This window comes from Oculina patagonica, chromosome 1, assembly GCF_052425735.1.
Source record: "Oculina patagonica isolate OP01 chromosome 1, crgOcupat, whole genome shotgun sequence".
Lineage (NCBI taxonomy): Eukaryota > Metazoa > Cnidaria > Anthozoa > Scleractinia > Oculinidae > Oculina > Oculina patagonica.
This window is the reverse complement of record NC_135758.1, coordinates 6,268,895-6,287,217: the sequence shown is the minus strand read 5'-3', so window position 1 is coordinate 6,287,217 and position 18,323 is coordinate 6,268,895. Positions and strand designations below refer to the sequence as shown.

Here is an 18,323-nt window from a genome sequence, read left to right as displayed (position 1 = left end):
CTGGGTTGAATACGATTTCAAAAGAATGGACCAACGTCAGATGGATCGAGTGCAAAAGCTACGCAGAAAACTCCAGGTCTGGAGGCCAGCACGTTTCCTGAATAAGCGCCGCTTTACGGAAATCCTGCCATTTAGCACGAAAAGCAAAATAAAGTTTTTCAAACGGCATGTAAAGTTTTAGTCGGTTTACAGGTCGGCGCGCCCGGCCGCGTATTCATTACAAAATATTGCCAACTTCATGCAAGATATTACTTTACCAGATCAGAGCACACATATTTTTGAAAAAAGAAAGTAAAGGAATTAAGTTACATTTTCCATTTGTTTATCTGGAGGTCTGGAGGTCACATGACCACAAGCTGTGGAAGAATACATCCTAGAGAGCAAATAAGCGACAAAATAGGGGAAAGGGCTCAGATCTATACATCATAGAAAGTAAACTGTTTTCGTAAATAAGTTAGGAAAGGGAACGTCTGTTCCATGATGACGTCTTTATCGACCCCAGGTCGTGGCAGGAAACGACAAGGAGTATTCCCACCACCCACTGCATGTACTGTAGAATACGGCCCGTCAAACTGACCAATCACGGCGCGTGTACTTCTGGGGTGTACTATCTCAAAGAAATTGCAAAAAAATCCAACAACCTAAAAAAGGTTTAAGTTTTAATGATACAAATACAACTGCGGTTTATATTATGGGCACGTTCTTGATGGCTTCCTTGTGAAATAACAGAGGAAGTTCGACGTTTGTATTAGGTCTAACAGACCAAGTATCTAATAATATCTTCCCACAAAAATATGAACTTATATAAAAAAAATCGAATATCGATTTCTTGTTCTATCTTTGCAGGAGTTTCGAAAAATTTGTCTTCGAGAGCTTAATACTTTTCCCAGATATAACAAATTCCCGCTTATAGTTTCTGCTGGGTATCTAAATATTTTCTTGCAAGCAGATTGATGCTTTGGGTTCAGCGGCTTCTAGTCCGTGAGAAATAATGGATTTACCACGACTAAAAATCGCGTAAAAAAACCTCTGGCATCCACGGTAGCTTATAATGAATTTACTCAGATCTAACGAACGGTGAGACCCAATCCAAACAAGGTGTTAGCGTCCTTTACTGCAGACACTAGAGAAATTAAGGATGATGTTGGGCGGCAAACGACAAACGCGGGTTTTTTTTTTTTTTTTTTTTTTTTTTTTTATTTTAAAAAAAATCCCTCAAAAAAAAAGTAAAAAAAACCCCCCATCACCAAAAAAAAAAAAAATCTTTTTTCCCCCTTCCAACCCCAAAAGGGAGAAAAGAAAAAAAGAAATTTTTCCGTTCGCGGGAAAAAAAAACGTCATGCTTAATCTCTCTACTGACTTAAGACACAACGGAGATTAAATATCGTGTATTTTACATTTAGCTTGCCGTATAAGCGATGCGTTAAACCCGGTTTGTGATGTACATGAAACTGTGCGACAGTAAAATCGGGCTTCCTGTTCTCTACTATTACAATCACTGGTAGACGTATAAAGAATTTTTAAATTGGATAAGCAAACCCATGAATTGGTACTTTATCAAAAATACAAAACGTAGCTTGTAAGTATAACGCCTACTGGCCTATTAAAATATATCATTTATGAATCTGACACAACAAACTAATTTAACCGACAACTTTTAAGAACAACGTAACATAGTTTCTTTGTTGTTTTGGAATAGTCATTTTTTTTGTTTTTTTCTTAGTCACTGTAAAAACTCTTTATATATAATGTCGATGCGGCTTTAGTATCAGTGGCCATCGGACTTTCTTCAATCTCCTCTTAGCAGCTGCAGTTTTCTTTGGAGGATTCAAGATGACGTCACAGCCCTCCGCTGTACTGTCCTTTTCACAGTTGACGTACCTTTTTATGTGGTCGCTGAGATAAGCTAACGGAGAGGAGCCTTGGGCGAGAACCTAAGGGAAACAAGTGGCGTTTACGAAGTTAAAAGAGCGAAGGCCACTAGTTTAGAGCGTTTTCTACCCACATTGCATACGATTATTTTATAATCAATAAAAATATACTCGAAACAAAGCTTAAGTTTTATCAGCTGCAAGGTTCGCAAAGTGCCGTGCGGTCGCTGGGGCAACAAGATTTTTGTGCAGGGCAAGAAACTTCTCATGCTTACATGCCCAATGAGCAAGAGGGTGGGCAAGTTGTCTGCCAACTAAAACATACTGACAAGTAAACTAAGATAAGCATGGAACTGCTCTGGGCAAGCTACATTTGAGGGGTACTTGTTCAAAGGGCAAGCTGGATTTCTAGTTGTTTTTTTTTTTTTTTTTTTCAAGCCCTCTTTATCAAAGTTTGACGCTTCGACCTGTTTTACTGGTCATCTGCTAAATAAGGCTCGTTCGTATTTGTGTGGAACCCAGCTCTCTGGCAGCCAACAGTGATATGCAGGTACTGGTACCCACTCTGGAAAAAGATGCGTAATAACGGGCTCCCAGAAGTGCCGAAGCTCATTTTTCCCGCTCCATTCCTTTTTGTTATCTTCTTCGTCTTCTTATACATAAGCCCTCTTGAAATCAGCGCCTGAAACATTCGACTCGATTCCTTGTTATCCAAGATTTCCGTTCCAGTCCAGTTTATAACAGATTCATTCTTAAGGTGGTGGTAAACGAGGACATAATGTTGCCGGCACAAATGTTTGAACGGCGTTTGCCCGCGCGCAACATTTGTTTTTTTGTGCCCGAGACACAAAAAAAGTTTATTGTGAGAAAATGATTTTTGTCAGAAACATTTTGTGTCCGCAACAAATGTTTCCCGGCTTGCCTGGACTGCTCGTTTGCCCACCCATGCAACATCATGAGCTACGATATGTCCGCAATTTTAATGTCTTCGTTTGTCACCACCTTTAGTTGTTTTGCCAACATCGATGTCGTTTTCCCGCGGTAGGAAGCTAATGGCGAAAAGGAATACTTTGAAAAAACGTTGAACATGTTTGACTTTATTATACTTTTGCTTCAATCTTGAGATATCATGACTATTACTGATCTCATTTACCTGATAATGGAAATCCGGTAAAGTGAAATTTTCTTTCAGTTCTTCTTCAGCGTACGTTCTGGATTCTATAATATCAAGTTGACCAATCATGTAGGCTGTGGCTTGGCCGGGGTCGCTCTGGTACCGAGTCACCTAAAGGAAAATAATCAGACATTTTTATAAAGTAGTATTTTATAACACGCACTCTGATTGGTTTTCCAGTTGGCTTGCAGGAGATTGTGCTGCTAACATGGTCGTGGTCATGGTTAATTTTATGTCTTTTTTAATAAAATAGAAACAATACTTGTTTTGATTAGAACCAAACATGTTTTAAAATGGCTAAAGAAGTGTAGTGTGTAATCTTGGAAAGTCACTAAAGGTGTATGCAAGAAGATTGAAATTTCTCAAAATACAGTCAACTCTCGTTATAGCGGACACGCTCGGGGCGTCAATTAGTGTCCGTTATAGCGAGAGTCCGTAATAGCGGGAGTCATTTTCAGTCAAACCTCTTTCGCCGGGGATTTAGATTTTGTCCGTAATAGCGAGTGTCCGCAATAGCGGGGTGTCCGCAAGGCGAGAGTTAACTGTAAGTGTTTTTAGGGGAAACTTGAAGTTTACCGACCGCACAAGATCTCGAATTATGAACTACGAAGAAAGACCTGTGTATGACCTGCTTCCCTTGAAGTGAAACATTGTAGGTGGAGATAAATCATACACATCTTTGGAATAAGGGGAAAGACCCAGGAAGACGTGAAGACGATCGTTTGAGCGGGAGATGAAGGAGCAAGGATGGAGTTGGTGACAAATGGCCAAATTGGCGAAGGACAAGCAACACTGGCGCATTATGAGGTTTAACTTATCATACACTTCAATAAAGTTCGTGATGATGATGATGATAATGATGATGACGATTATGACGATGATTGTGATGGTGATAATGACGATGACAATGAATAATACAATAAATAAGTGTAGTCCACAAAGAGTAACACATACGGCTATCTTAATTAGATATCTATCCCCTAGCCTCTCCCATAAAAAAGATATCTCTTAAAATTTCAGTGACACCGACTCAGCGAGACCGTGTTCATGTATGCTTTTTAGTTCGTCAGGTGCGCTTTTACTTTTTCTAATTTGGTTTTCCAGCTACTATTTTTTTTAAAAGTAGTCCTAACTTTTTAAACATATAAAATACCTCCTTTTTAGCCAAGTCTGTGTTATCCCATGCGTACTTATCAAAATAATAAAGGGCGTCATCTCTTGTGAAGTGAGGAAGGGAGTGAAGTCCGGTGTCCACAATTAAACGAATAGCTCGCCATATCTGATGAAAGACAGACATCAAAACATGGTGTTACAAGAAGCTTTTCTGCATAAGCCTTTGAGTTGTCACGCAACCTCACAGTGTCACTCACACCGCATGACACAGAGAAAACGTTGTGCGTGACAACAGTAGCGCAAACACAAAAAAAGCACCTTAATATGACAAGTACATTATGTTTTGAAATAATTAGGCATGCAGCTGCGCAACGATTATGCGCATACAGAACACAGAAAATTTATCATTAAAAGGAAAAGTTATGATTTCAAAGGATAGCATCAAATGGTATCAGTTCAGTGACAAGATAGAATTGTTTTCATGTGCCACTTATTTTGGCCAAAAATTAGAAATAAGATTATTGCTCTGATTCATAACTATAACCATTTCACATACCGCTGTGTAAATGCAAATCTAAAAAACTAAAAATGGGTAATTACTCAATTATAAACCATGTTGAAAGGACAGGGTTGCCACTCATAAGAACCCAAAAAATTCCCTGACTTTTCATGACCCCAAAACAATTTTCACTGACCTTGCATTGGTTAATTATCAAATAAACCTAGTTCACTTTTACATTTGCTACAGCTTCCTCTACAGACCATCAATATTCTTCTCTTTGTTTTCGATCTTTTTACGTTTTGCACGGGATTTTGAGTGCACGGCATTTGAATTTCCTGATTTTCACTGACTTTGACAAGAACTTAGATTTTCCCTGACTTTGGCAAAATTCCTTGACTTTTCCCAGACCTTGAAATTGTTTTGTTTTTCCCCACTTTTCCCTGACTGTGGCAACCCTGAAGGAAGTGAGAAATAACACCATCAAATAGCCTTCATCGCGGTCAAACGTCTCAGGCAACTTTTCTTTCCATTTCGGAAAGCGTTTTTTGTTCGTATTGAAGTGTTAGTATGAGCAAGGATATATAAAAATATTTCCTCAGGTAAACGAGTGTTTTTACTTTTTAAATGTTCCGCATCCGAACCAAAGTGCTTTGACAAATGGCGCCGACAAGTCTGCATATCGCTATTTTAACACGTAGAACTTTTTTAGTAAAGCTCCAAAAAACTTAGTAAACCCTCAGAATACCGGTAATGTATCGAACTCTGAACTGTGAAAATTAAAACCTTATCTTTGCAGTACTTTTCTTATTTTTTGCATATTTCTGTCGTTTGACCGCGGTCGTCAAATAGCCATGTTCTAAACGAGCAGGGGACTGGGTACGAATTTTAAAAATTGATTAAATTGAAAAATGTACCCTGTCATCTGAAAGAGCATCCAAAAATTAGTTTACTTACAAAATGTGATTAATATTGGTTTAAATGCATAGGTATGGTTCCCTTTTAAAAATCGCTAAAATAAGAGAGCTAACTATGGATTGGATGGATAGCTGTCCACCCAATCCATACTAACGTCTCTTATTTTAACGATTTTTAAAAGAGTACACCCAAGGGGCCCAAGGCGAGAGTACTTCATGCCTTTGCGTTTAACCAATAACTCTCAAATTTGGTTAAGTTACTACTTTTTGGATGCTCTTTCAGATGACAGGCCCAATTTTTTAATTCAATCGATATTGACTATTCGTACCCAGTCCCCCGCTCGTTTCGAACCTGGCTAATTGTAAAAACGTATACAATGTACATGCACCTGCCATTTCAGCATGCCAAACCGCTGCATGGGCTCTTCATCGTAAGTGTCAGTATCCTGAGCTATTAGTGGGTTCTCACTGTACAGTGCCCAGCCCTCAGTGAAGGCTGTGTAATATGTTTCCTGGTCTAGCCAAGTCAGAGCATCTTTACAGCCATCATGGAAATGCTCAACAGTTCCCTGAACCTACATACATGTACGAGACCAAAAAAAATAATCAATGCTACACAAGAGCATAGTAGTTAAAAAGTCACAGGTAGATCGATCAGAATATGATTATCACGTCAAATAAAATTAACTGGTCTTTTCAAGAATAATTTTAATCAGTCAGTTTCTGAGAGAAACCAACCTAAATACTCAGTAGCTCACAAATAAAAGTGTTAAGGTACCTGTAGATTGATATGCACTGTACAATAAAGTTGTGCTACAAACTTGTTAGTTTAATTTTAGTTACAAGAATAATAGCAGTGTATGCTGATACTATTTTTCTTAAGGAGAAGTCCCCCCGCCCCCCCGGCCCCGCCCCCCCCCCCCCCGCCCCCCCGGCTCCGCCCGCGACTAAAAACTTCTAAATACTTTTGATCAAGCATAAACCATGACTCTTTTTGAGTACTCTGTAGCCACAACAACAGGTTTTGTTAAAATTTAAATCTTATCTTGTTAAGCATAATAATAAGCAATATGTTTCTTTGTTACAGGTATTTGATTTGCCTTTATGATAAGTCATTATCAAAAATTAGTTTAGATCTTTTTGTGGGGGTACTTCTTTCTTTGGACTCCACCCACTACACCACACCCCGCCCGAAATATGTAGTTGTATTCATCAAAACATGCCTGAGATATAGCAACAAATACAACTTGCCATGATTCCCTGCAGGCACGCCTCATATAGAAAGAATCAGGCATTTGTCTGCTGTTACTGTTACTTGTAATTTAAGGTAAATTGATTGATTGATTGATTGATTGATTGATTGATTGATTGATTGATTGATTGATTGAGTGGCGATATACACACATGTACAACCTTTGGGTGTTCCCACCTGTGTATGGTGCCCAGGCCTAGACTCATGTGCATTGACACTCCATTCAGAGAACCTTGGACCAAGATTCTCCAAGAAAAATGGAATGTTGTAGATGGCATTTCTTGAGCAGTATATGTCACTATTTTCATAACTCTGAGCTCCACTTGATGGGTTGAGGTCTGGTAAGAGGTCAATTGGGCAGTTGGGAGTGGTGTGTTTGGGACCAGTAAAGTAGAACATGTCGACTGTTTTGGGATCAAGCATACTCATTACCTGGAACAAAAAGTAAATGTACAATATAAGCAAATAAAATTAATTGATGTACATGACTGTATAATTTTCATTTGTTGAAAAAGGATTGCATGACTGTCACACCATGAAAGTGACAAAGAGTAAATCTGACACCAGATTTAAGGAGGCTCACAACAGTTTCTAGCACTTAACAGCTCTTACACTTTGATTGGCCAGTACTTAGAACAAACCTTAACCAGTTGCTGCTACAATATTGATATCAAACAAATGACTAATCATTGCTTCAATCATTTTTTCCGAAAATTTAAGGTGGCTCTACAGCTCCAGAGAAATTTGGGAGTACCTGGACTTGTGTTTGAGTTAGAAGCACTTTAAGGGAAAATTAAGGGTGTTTTTAACAGGTTATACTGTTGCTATGGTGACAAGTGACGTCAGGAAAAAAAACACAACATGTACAGCAATGATCAGTCATAAGTTTGATATCAATATTGTAGCAGCAACTGGTTAAGATTTGTGGTACTCACCCATCAAAGTGTAAGAGCTGTAAAGTGCTAAAAACTGGCATGAGCCTCCTTATTTTCAAAAGCCACGTGTGCATTGGCCGATCAGATTCCATTAATTGTACTTTTCCTTTCAAACTTGGGATATAACACCTGAAGAAATTTAAATGTGTTTTGGTTCTCAACGTGAATATTTACACATGCCATGTGTTATCCGCCCTATGATAACCATACATGCATGTACATAATGTATACATACATGTACCGGTATACATGTTTTTCATTTTCTCTAAAAATGGTTATTAGCTTTCTTTGCCAAGTCAGTCAGGCAGCCAAGCATGGGTTTGTGCTACCAACAACTCATACAGATGACATCAAGTTTTGTGTATGGAAGTCATACAGTTTTGATCAAAAAATAATTGTAGTTCATTTATTTATTTCTGATTTTGGACTTCGTTACCAAACAATGACACACACAGTGTATGATGTGTGCACAGAAAAATGGTGTAAGTTGTTGTATACTGGTAAGCTGAAATGAAAAAAATAGTCAGTTACACTTCTTTCAACTCCTTAATCTCTTTCTGTCTAATAAACTTACCCGTCTTGCCTCTCTGAACCATAACTGCATTGCTGCCCACCGTTTGGGGCAATACTTTTCTGCGCCTGTAAGATTGCTACACCGTTTATGTGCCTCCTTGTCAGACTCATTCTTAGGGATTGGAGCATCATTGAAGAAGCTTTCTGTGGAATTTAGTTTTTGCCTAAAGAGTTTGACAGCTAGATCACTGTCATTTGTACCCATCACATCTTTTGCTATTTCCACTACCTGGAATAAAATGACAGAAATAAGAAGAGCTTGACCAACTCAGGTGTTCCTTTTAAGTCCATTTATAAATTATTTAATCCGGTCATGAGCGTTAAGGTACTTACATTTCTACATATTGACACACAAAGTCACTGTTTTAAGTAGCTCAAGCTATATCAAAGATTTCGTAAAAAAAAATTTTGAAGCTGGAAGTTTGTAGTGCTTCTGAGTAAAGTTGGCCCATTTCCACGGCAAAAAATATGTGCATCTACAGCTGTACATTACTTAAAACATTTTCCTTTGTAACTGGAAGATTCCTCAACCCCTCTGGGAGACTGAGAATTTTAATCTGTACTGAGTCAAGAGGTGCCTGATAGGGTAAAATGGGAACTGGGATTTGCCTATTTGTTTTCACCAAGAATACATGTAGAATTTGGATCACTGGGACTGGGAATCACAAAGTTAACACAAAAATGGGAAGGGGACTGGGATTTGGGCAAAAAAAAAGGCTGGAAAAAGGGATAGGCAAAATCTGGCAGGGAATGGGAATACATATTGTAACACCCCCTCCACACCACCCCCTCCCCCTTCCCCTCCCCCTTCATCGGACCCTCCCTGGATAATCTGGGAGCTGACTGGATAATCTTGAAGAGTTAGCAGGTACTACAATGTACATGTATGCAGGCCACAAGCCAGAATTTTTTGACAACTGAGGCAGTTGCCAAGTCCTGAAGGTGTGAGCTCCGAGGTACTTGCAGGTCAAATTTTCAAATATAGAAGCCTGGAAATGCCTTTTAGGCAATTCGTGCCTTGTTCCTCCCCCCGGTTTTTCCCCCCTCTCCTGCTCTCCCCTGTGTCTGCCTCCCCCCCGTTCGTTCTGTGGGGGGGGGGGCGCTGGCCCCTCTCTCGTCTCCCGCTCTAACAAATTCAGGATTTTTACCAACTGAAGGCAAGTGCCTAAGGTCACCTGTTACTACCTACAGCTCTGCTATGTCCTTACTAGTTCTTATGACAGGCTAGCTAACAAAGAAGTATGTTTTCACAGACAAAAAATATTTCACAGCAGATCCTTCAAGACATCTTATTAAAAACTGCACATTTTATTAGGTTTAAAGAGAGAGACAAAAGTTGACTCACCATCGGGTAAAGTTTGTCTAGCTGTTTTTTACCAAGGTCATGAACTGTCGAGGGTTTCATGTCATTGGTGGTGAAATACGGCATGATTAATGAATATGCGTAAGCTCCGTTCAATTTTTCGCCAGTTGGTAGTGTTGGGTCTGTTGGCCAGGACCTGTTTTCTTTGCCTTTAAACCAAACGTAACTAAGAGGCAAACTTCCTAGTCCACTAGAGACATTACTTGGAACACAATAGTCAATGTATTCTTCTTCTAAAAACCTGAAAGATCAACCAATGTTGAAAATGAGCATTCAAGGAAAGTTCATCAACAATACCATTAAAAAGTAATCAAACAGTCTAGGAATTTTTACAAATAAATTATTTCCTTACATGCCCTCAATGTAGTTTCTAAAGGAAATTTCTTGCTTTAAAAAAATTAAATGAGGCTTGGGAGTGCATGAAAACCTACATTGCAGTCAGTTTCATTGTAGATCTGAGCTACAACAATAACCCAAAACAATGACTCAAACCATTAGCTGAACTTTTCAACTTCCATGCCATTTTATAAAGTATGAGGTGACTAGGCACAGAATACAGTCAACTCTCTCCTAACGGACCCTCTATAGGACGGCACCTCTTAAAGACGGACACCTTGTGTTGGTCCCATCCCTGCCGTATTTTAGTCATTTTACTGTAACTAAACTCTCCCTCTTCCTTGTAGACTACCACCTTGTCGTGGTGGGGGAGCTTGGGTGCCTCAATGACCTTTAGAGCTATACCATTGGGGGTCTCGGGTCTAACCTTGGCAGGCAGGTCAAAAGGTAGAGGCAAGACTAATTGGTAGTCACTGGTCCTCCAGGTTGGGCGTTGGGCGTCATCTAATCTCTGCACTCATAAAAATATCTGATTACGGAAACCGAAAAGAAGATTGATGACCTCTCCGGGTGCCTCGCGCGTCCCGATGATAGCTTTCTAAGCTGGAATTCTAGTTTAAAATTTTTAATTTCCAGCCTCAATAGGGCCCAATGAGGATATTAAGTAAGTAAGTAGTAAGTAATCTCTCTATACATGTAAGACGGACACCTCTCTAAAACTGACAGGTGGTGTTGGTCCCAATGGTGTCCATTTCAGAGAGAGTTGACTGTGTTCTGCAGTTTGTTAGGTAGGCCTGTTAACCTGTACCCCATTTAATATATGCTTGGGTGGCAAAAGGACTGCAAGAGCAGTGTTTTGTTCAAGAACTTAGTACAAAGACCCTGACACCCAATCCAGATACCAGTTTGTAGCCCATTAATTACAGCACCTTCCTATGCAGGACACCTCACACTGTACCAGAGTGTAGGAATTCATATATGCATACATACATACCTTATCAGTTGATGAAGAGGCTCCCCCAGATAAGTTAACAGATAGTCTTTGACTGTATCGCTAACATTCTTGCCATGTTCTTCCTTCCAAGCTTGGTCTACTTCCTTTGTTATGTTGCTATAGAAATCTGGGTGCATTAAGGGTTCTGCAAACCACTCCTTCCAGATACCTGGTAACAGATTTAGTATCAATAACGAAGCACTTAAAATTTTTAATAATAATAAGTTGATTTTTAAAAATTTTAAAATATCTGAAAAAAAATTAATCTCAAAACATGCAGCTTATAGCTAACCCTGTGAAGCTCATAAGTTTACACGCTCAGTATATTTTCAACCTTTGCAACATTTTTAGGGCTCCTGTGCAGATATTGCTTGGGCGTGTCATGCAATTCCCCCTACCTTCCCCCAATTAATGGCTCTTATCCCAAAACCACATTCCTTTTTTGCAGCTGCCTCCTCCCAAGATGCTCGCAAATGTTAATTTGAACTGATGCTCAGAGTCAATTATTGAGGAAGGGGGCAGGGAGCGAGGGAGCCTCCGCCCCCCCCCCCCCCCCCCCCCCACTCCCGACGTCTACAGAATCCACCCTTAATCGGCCCATCACAACCGCTTGCACTCATGCTGCTCCTATGACCCCATTCACAACTTTCTATCAGAATTCACCCTCATTGACTAGGAAAAGCCTGTGGAGGGGTAGTTTTTGCAGTTCAGCCAATTGCGGATTCCCTCGCATATCCTGACCCTCACATAATCACACCTAAACTCATCAACTGCATCAAACAGCAGTTGTCTTACAGTATACAGATTGCATATTTTTGGACCCCCTGCGAGATTCAGACAACATTGCCGTGTTCTGAGAGAAAATTATAGAGGAAATGTAGGAGAAGTTTTCATTTCAGCAAAGTGTTTTAGACACCTCATTTCGATCAATATTATAAGGAAGCTTCAAAAATGCTCCACCATACTTGTTTGTTTGTCTGAGAAATTATTAACGTCAGACATGGGCTTCGCTGTTGACCCTTGCATATTGGAAACATCAAATGGATGCCAGTACGCCACCTTTAAATTTGAGGCACACCAGACATCCAAATAAAACAAACATTAACTAAATAAAATGTCTGATATGAAACTTTCTGTCCCAAAAAAACTTAATAATTATTGTACAGTCCTCTCTCTCGGCACCTCGCGACCTCCCGCAGGTCCCTCCCTCCCTCTGCGACCTCTCGAACGACACTGCCGCGGACTGCGCCGTGTCCGCCCCCCACGCCTCCCGCACGGGGTGCTCGTCAGAGTCACTGTCCCACTGTCTGTGCCGTCCGTGCGCGTGCTCCCTTGCTCTCTCTGCGCACCTCTCTCGACAGTGCACCGACGGTCCTCGAGGGATGTACATGTAGTTCAACAGGTTAAAGAGGAATCTAAGATCAAATCTCGAAGAAATAAAAACAGCTTCTAGGCAAACAGCAAAAGTCACTTTTTTGGGGTCAAAACAAAAGGAAAGGAATGTTGTTCGGGTTTTAGGCAGCCGTTAATAGCGTGACGGTGGACCCAAATACATGTACAGCTGCGAAATGTGACTACATCTTGTCTAATCGGCCATTTGCATACGGACCATTTAACTCATTTGTTTACAAGTGCCCCTTCAAATGCATATTAACTCTGTTTATGGTCGACACACCGTGAACGCCTGCAGAAAGATTCTATTATTCGAGTTTACATAACAAAGAATGCACTAATTAATGATCTTTTAAAACTGAAAGCCAATACAGTTTGAAGCGCCCCTTATCGGTCTTGACAAAATAAAGGTCAAGAAAGGTGATATCGAATTTAAATTCTCGTGTGAAAGCTAATTGTAAGTGATTTGCTCCCTAACGTGAAACTTAATATGTACGTGCAAATTTTTGTAAATGAAAAGATTATGCTTACCCGTTTCATTGTAGAGTGACACATTCAAATATTTCCTTTTCACCGAATCCGCTCCGGCAATACACTCCTCTGTGCTTCGAACCATTCCTTTACGAATTCCCATCTTCATGTTGTCAATATACTGCAAGATCCCTGCTTTGTGGGTCTCTAGTTTCTTCTTTATAAGCTTTACGTCTTCGGCGCTGAACGGTTTATGATAAATCATACCGTTGTAGAAATCATAACCGTGATAGCAAATGGGCTGCCAGCAAAATAAGTTCGGTCCCATCATCCAATCTCCCGCATAGTAGTTGACATCGTACGGTTGACCGAATACATGTTGAAGATAGTGCTTGACTTGAGTTAAAGATTTCCTTTCTCTAGGCTTGAGTGCATTCATTGCCACCTTTTTAGAGCTGATTTCTTTGAGCAGAGCCCATGAAATGTCCGTACGGTTCTTGATCACAGAGGGAGTAGGATCATAAGCTACAAATTCTCGTTTGATTCTTTCGATGCTTTCTAGCGAGTCGTCAATATCGGGGTCGAATGGAACACTGAAAGGATGCGTCTTAAAGTAAGTTTCTTTCACCCTGTTTATAAACTCAGCTAGGCCAATTCTTCTCGCTTCGGCCGAAAATTCGCATTGCTTTGATGCTTGGTGAGTTGGAGCGCTAGTAGAGCCCGTTGTTCGCGGTTCGTCGGAGCATTTCTTGGCCGTCGAGCTTGCCATTACGAGCAAAACAATTCCAACGATAACGAGTATAACTCCGAGAGCAATCAATCCCAGCAGTGCAATCCTCTCTCCTGTGATCCAAGATCTTTCATACTTGTACCTTACTTTTAAGTCAACTTCTTCCATAAGCATGCCATCGTCTGCACCTTTTACGCCGGGGGCCATGTTTGCAGATCAACAAGTTGCCTTCGGGGACAACCCAAAGAGAACCTTTTGAGTCGCGGAAGAGCGGGGCGAGACGGGACCCCTGCGGGTTTGACCGGCGGGAAGCGCGCGAAATTTGGACAGATCTCTGTGTTTTATGTGTTGGATCATGGAAGACTAGATACCATAATTAGCTTTAATCAAAATATTGTATCATGGAATATTGTGAAATTATGGAACAAATAAACTGTTGTTGTTGTTATGTAATCAAACTTTGAAAGTTGAAAGGTTTCAGATCAAATAGCTGAGCTCGAAAGGCCCTCTTTTCAAAAATCGGCCTATGATTTATACACCTAAAGTTCGGTTAGCCAAAACTGGTCTTTCACGGGGCTGAAACCTAAGTGGAATAATGATCGGCATGAAAAATGGGCAGATAAATGCACGAAAATAAACCAACGGTAGAAAAACAAAAATAACGAGTTGGGAAACGGATCATACTGAAATAAATTTTTGAAAGTTTTCCCGTTAAAATACGTTTCTGGTTTTTTTTTCTTTTCTTAATTCATTCATCATTTTTTAGGACGCAATGAAATCTTCCAAATAAATGTTCTTATCGTTGTCTCGTTTATCTCCCTTGGAAATAGGCTACGCTAAATCAAAGCACATGGCTTGCAGTAACAAGGACTTTAAGGATTCTAATGGTCGCGTGACAATGATCGCGTGACTATTGAATGTGGGCACGACTGTCACGCGACGATCGCGGCATTTAAATCTTCTCGCACTTTGTAAATACTGATCAATAACACAGGGCGCGTCTTCACAATTGTAAAGTGAAACATCCTAAAATGGTTGCCTACTCCGTGGATCTTTTATCCAAATGTGCTCAGTTTCGAGACGAAGGTAAATTCCTCGACGTTCGTTTGAAAGTGAGTGAAGACGTCTTTCCAGCTCATCGCATTGTACTCGCTGCGAATAGCGATTATTTCTACGCCATGTTTACAGATGGAATGAAGGAGTCGAACCAGGAAGTGATCGAACTGAAAGACGGAAGCATTTCACCAGAGGCTTTAAAGATTGCCATGGACTCCATCTACACTGGAGATCTTCATGTCAACGAGGAAAACGTGTTTGAAGTTCTTGCCGCCGCTGATCATCTTCAAGTCACAAGTGTTGTTCAACAGTGCTGTGATTTCTTGAAAAGGGAATTTATTCAGCTTCAACTTGACCTGCACAACTACTGTCTGCTGTGTACAGTGGCCGATAGACATGGTCTGAAAGATCTGCAAGAGGCAGCAGAGCACAAGATGGCATCCAAGTACAAGGATGTTTGTGAAAGTGAAGAATTCCTGGCCCATGTTGGCGCAGACCAGTTATTCAGCCTCCTCAGTCGAGATGACCTTAATGCACCTTCAGAGACGTTTGTCTTCAAATCAGTGATGCAGTGGATTAAACACAAGAAGGAAGAGAGAATGGCAGTTGCAGCCAAAGTTATTGGAGCTGTTCGTCTGGGGCTGGTGGACATCAGGGTTGTGATTGAAGAACTGGATACAGCGGAGATGCAGCGAGAGCCTCAGATTCACATGCAGTTACATGAAACGTCGTTCTACAACAATATGCCTTCAAGCAACCCAAAATTCGCTCTGGAGAGAAGACAAAACCACGATCAACCAGCCCGGTAAGTCAATCCTTCTGCTTTCAAGTTCCCAGCTCCGGAAACCAACGAAGTTATGCGATCGAATTGAACTTCACGACTAAGTTTTAATTCACGACTATGTTGCCGTGAATTAGATAAACGTATTTTATGAGCGCTGGATTTACTCATTTATTTTACAAGATTTTTCCACTCTCGCCAATCTGAAAGGCTGTGCTATCTGCATATGGCCTCGACACAGGTAGAAGTACTAGACCCAGCGATTCTTTAGCTGCAGTCCGGATCATAAACCCAACCCCTCCTCTCCTCTCCCCCCTCCGAAGGGAACTGAGTTGCGCGGGAGGCTAACACAAAATGCGGCTAATCTTCGTTAGTCCTGCGGTGGTCATGTAGTACAAGAAGTAATCAGGACCTCAATAGCCCATTGGTGTTGTTATTCTCACTTGATGTTTTCCGTTCACCATTCTATTTCAGGTTCTTATTGCAATTTTACCTCAGGCTTGCATGCAGTATTTTGATGTTGAAGCCAAAACATGGAAACCCTTAGCATCTACAGTACCGTCAATTGACGCAACTCATTGCTACCATGCGCAGTCTAGATCTGTTGGCAGTAACTTGTTCGTCGCTGGGGTTGCCCCGGGGGGTGGTCACTGTATTTATCGTTATGAAACAGAAGGCAATGTGTGGGAAAGGCAGCCACACGCATTGGGTTTAATCGACAATCTCTGTATTATTGAAGATTATTTGTATGCAACTAGCTCGAAATTATTATAACGTTCCTCAAAGGTATAACTTAGGAACACGTCAGTGGCAATCATTTGCTAAAATAAGTATCACAACGTAGTGGTTATTTTTTCTTATAGCGGGGCAACAGTATTACATTCGAAACTATGTGTTCTTTACGGAAATGCATCTGTAAATCGAAATGGCTCTTACAGTATGCAGAATGCATGTTTACATTTCTTTGATCCAGCAAAGAATGAATGGGAAGTAAAAGCAACAACATGTCAGCCTCACTTTGGATCAAGTCTTGTTGTAGTGAACAATAGACTCTATGTTGCAGGGGGTAACATTTCCATAGATACCAGTTTTACTGTTCCATGTGGTAACCCTGCACCTGTAGAAGTTTATAATGAAGAAAACAACACTTGGTCTGTTGTTAAACAAACACGTATTCCCCCAAACAACCTTGGTGCAGTTGAAATAGAAGGGAGGGTGTATTTCATCGTCAACAAATTTCCAGTTGACATTGGCATAAGAATCCCACCAGGGGAGGTGTACCCTGTTCCTTTGGGTGAGTGGGAAAATTTGGGGAACACTGCTGAAACTGCAGTTCTGTGCTATCTGCCAGTAAAGAGGGGTAGTTTGACAACAGAGTAAACTCAGAGGTTAAGTTGAAGTTATTAACTCTAAATACTTCAATCATAGATAGTTCTTTCATTTAAGTGATATTAAAATATCCCTTAAATGGAAGAGTTAACTTTGATGAATTATTTTGATAATTCGACAAAGTTTTAGTTTTTTGCAGTATAGTAAAATGATTCTGACAGGATTTATGTAATATCTACATTTTTAACACAGTAGCAACTGGCGGACTATGAATGTCGGAATACGAATGCATATTTTAGTTAACTGTTGCCTGCATAGCATTGGCGCCAATAAAGGCCAATAACGTTTTCTAGGGGCATGACACACTCATTAGATCATTATTTACATGTAAATGAAAATATTTTTCAGTTTCTTACATGATATAGATTAAATAGTACAGAATCTTCAACTTTCCACTGGGAAAGAAAACTATTCGAACAGCTTAAGCTTATCATGACTAAACATGAACGACAAGGAAGCTGTTCAACAAAAATAGCAATTCTGCTAGACAACAGTTGTTTTTTAGCTTTTTTTTAGAAAATCCGTTTCCGAACTCACGACGTCTGCTAAACGTTTGTGAGCAACATAAATAAGCATTTCATAAACACATATATTATCAAGGTATAAACTGCCATTTAGTGACATTGTTCGTAGTGTATTTCTGTATAATTAGCTCCTGGTAAGACCAATAAATTAGAAATTACTTATACAAAAGAACAGATCGTTTGTTTCAATTTTCGTGAGAAATGCACTGCTCGTTTACTGTCTTTTTTTATCATATTGTTCCTGTAAATGTAGGTAAATAAATCAGGTACCTAGCTTGGACAGAACAATGTGTAAGGCAGGGGGTACGACAAGTACGCCCCCCCCCTCCCCACAGGCCACAAAGGTAATCAGGGAGCTATGGTTGAAATGATCTTCAGAATTCAGGAAATGTGAACTTAAACCATAAACCCGAACCTCTGTAGACGGTCACACCCCCAGCCCTCGCACCAATCCATGTCTCCTGGACACCACATTTCCCGCCAAAAAACGTTTCTTCTTCTCTTCGTTTCCACATGATTTAGTTCAGTCAACATTGATTTCTTTCTTCGAAACTTACTTGCTAATCCTTCGTCATGTTTTCGTAAGTTTATTCATTATTCAGTTTTAAGTTATATTTTTATAGAAATCGGTTGAGTAACTTCTCACAAAAGTTTTCGGTCTGGCTAACGTGTGAATAAGTGCACGGTCACTGGCACGTCCGTTTCATCATTTAAAACGCTGAGGAAATTTTTAATTGTTTGGATGCTAAGTGAGTTGGAGCGCTAGTAGAGCCCATTGTTGGTGGTTCTTCGGAGTATTTTGTGGCCGTCGAGCTTGCCATTACGAGCAAAACGGTTTCAACGATAACGAGAATAACTCCGAGTGCAATCAATCCTAACAGTGCAATCCTCTCTCCTGTGATCCAAGATCTTTCATACTTGTACCTTACTTTTAAGTCAACTTCTTCCATAAG

General features: G+C 40.3%; 1 protein-coding gene and 1 pseudogene across 2 annotated transcripts; one reads left to right on the top strand and one right to left on the bottom strand.

Moving 5' to 3' along the window:
* Positions 1 to 1,258: 1,258 nt before the first annotated feature.
* Positions 1,259 to 13,957, bottom strand: LOC144653383 (uncharacterized). Its single transcript, XM_078513365.1, has 9 exons — positions 12,951 to 13,957; positions 11,028 to 11,196; positions 9,680 to 9,938; positions 8,336 to 8,563; positions 7,004 to 7,258; positions 5,964 to 6,149; positions 4,199 to 4,324; positions 3,025 to 3,156; positions 1,259 to 1,934 (listed from the first exon to the last, which is right to left on the bottom strand). Exons 1-9 carry the CDS (start codon positions 13,825 to 13,827, stop codon positions 1,740 to 1,742), a joined length of 2,427 nt encoding a protein of 808 aa, XP_078369491.1. The 5' UTR covers positions 13,828 to 13,957; the 3' UTR covers positions 1,259 to 1,739.
* A 420-nt stretch (positions 13,958 to 14,377) lies between these two features.
* Positions 14,378 to 17,688, top strand: LOC144653453 (kelch-like protein 26; annotated as a pseudogene). The gene is made up of 2 exons (XR_013570743.1): positions 14,378 to 15,481; positions 15,932 to 17,688. The product of XR_013570743.1 is annotated as a kelch-like protein 26 (transcript).
* The last annotated feature ends 635 nt before the right edge of the window (positions 17,689 to 18,323 follow it).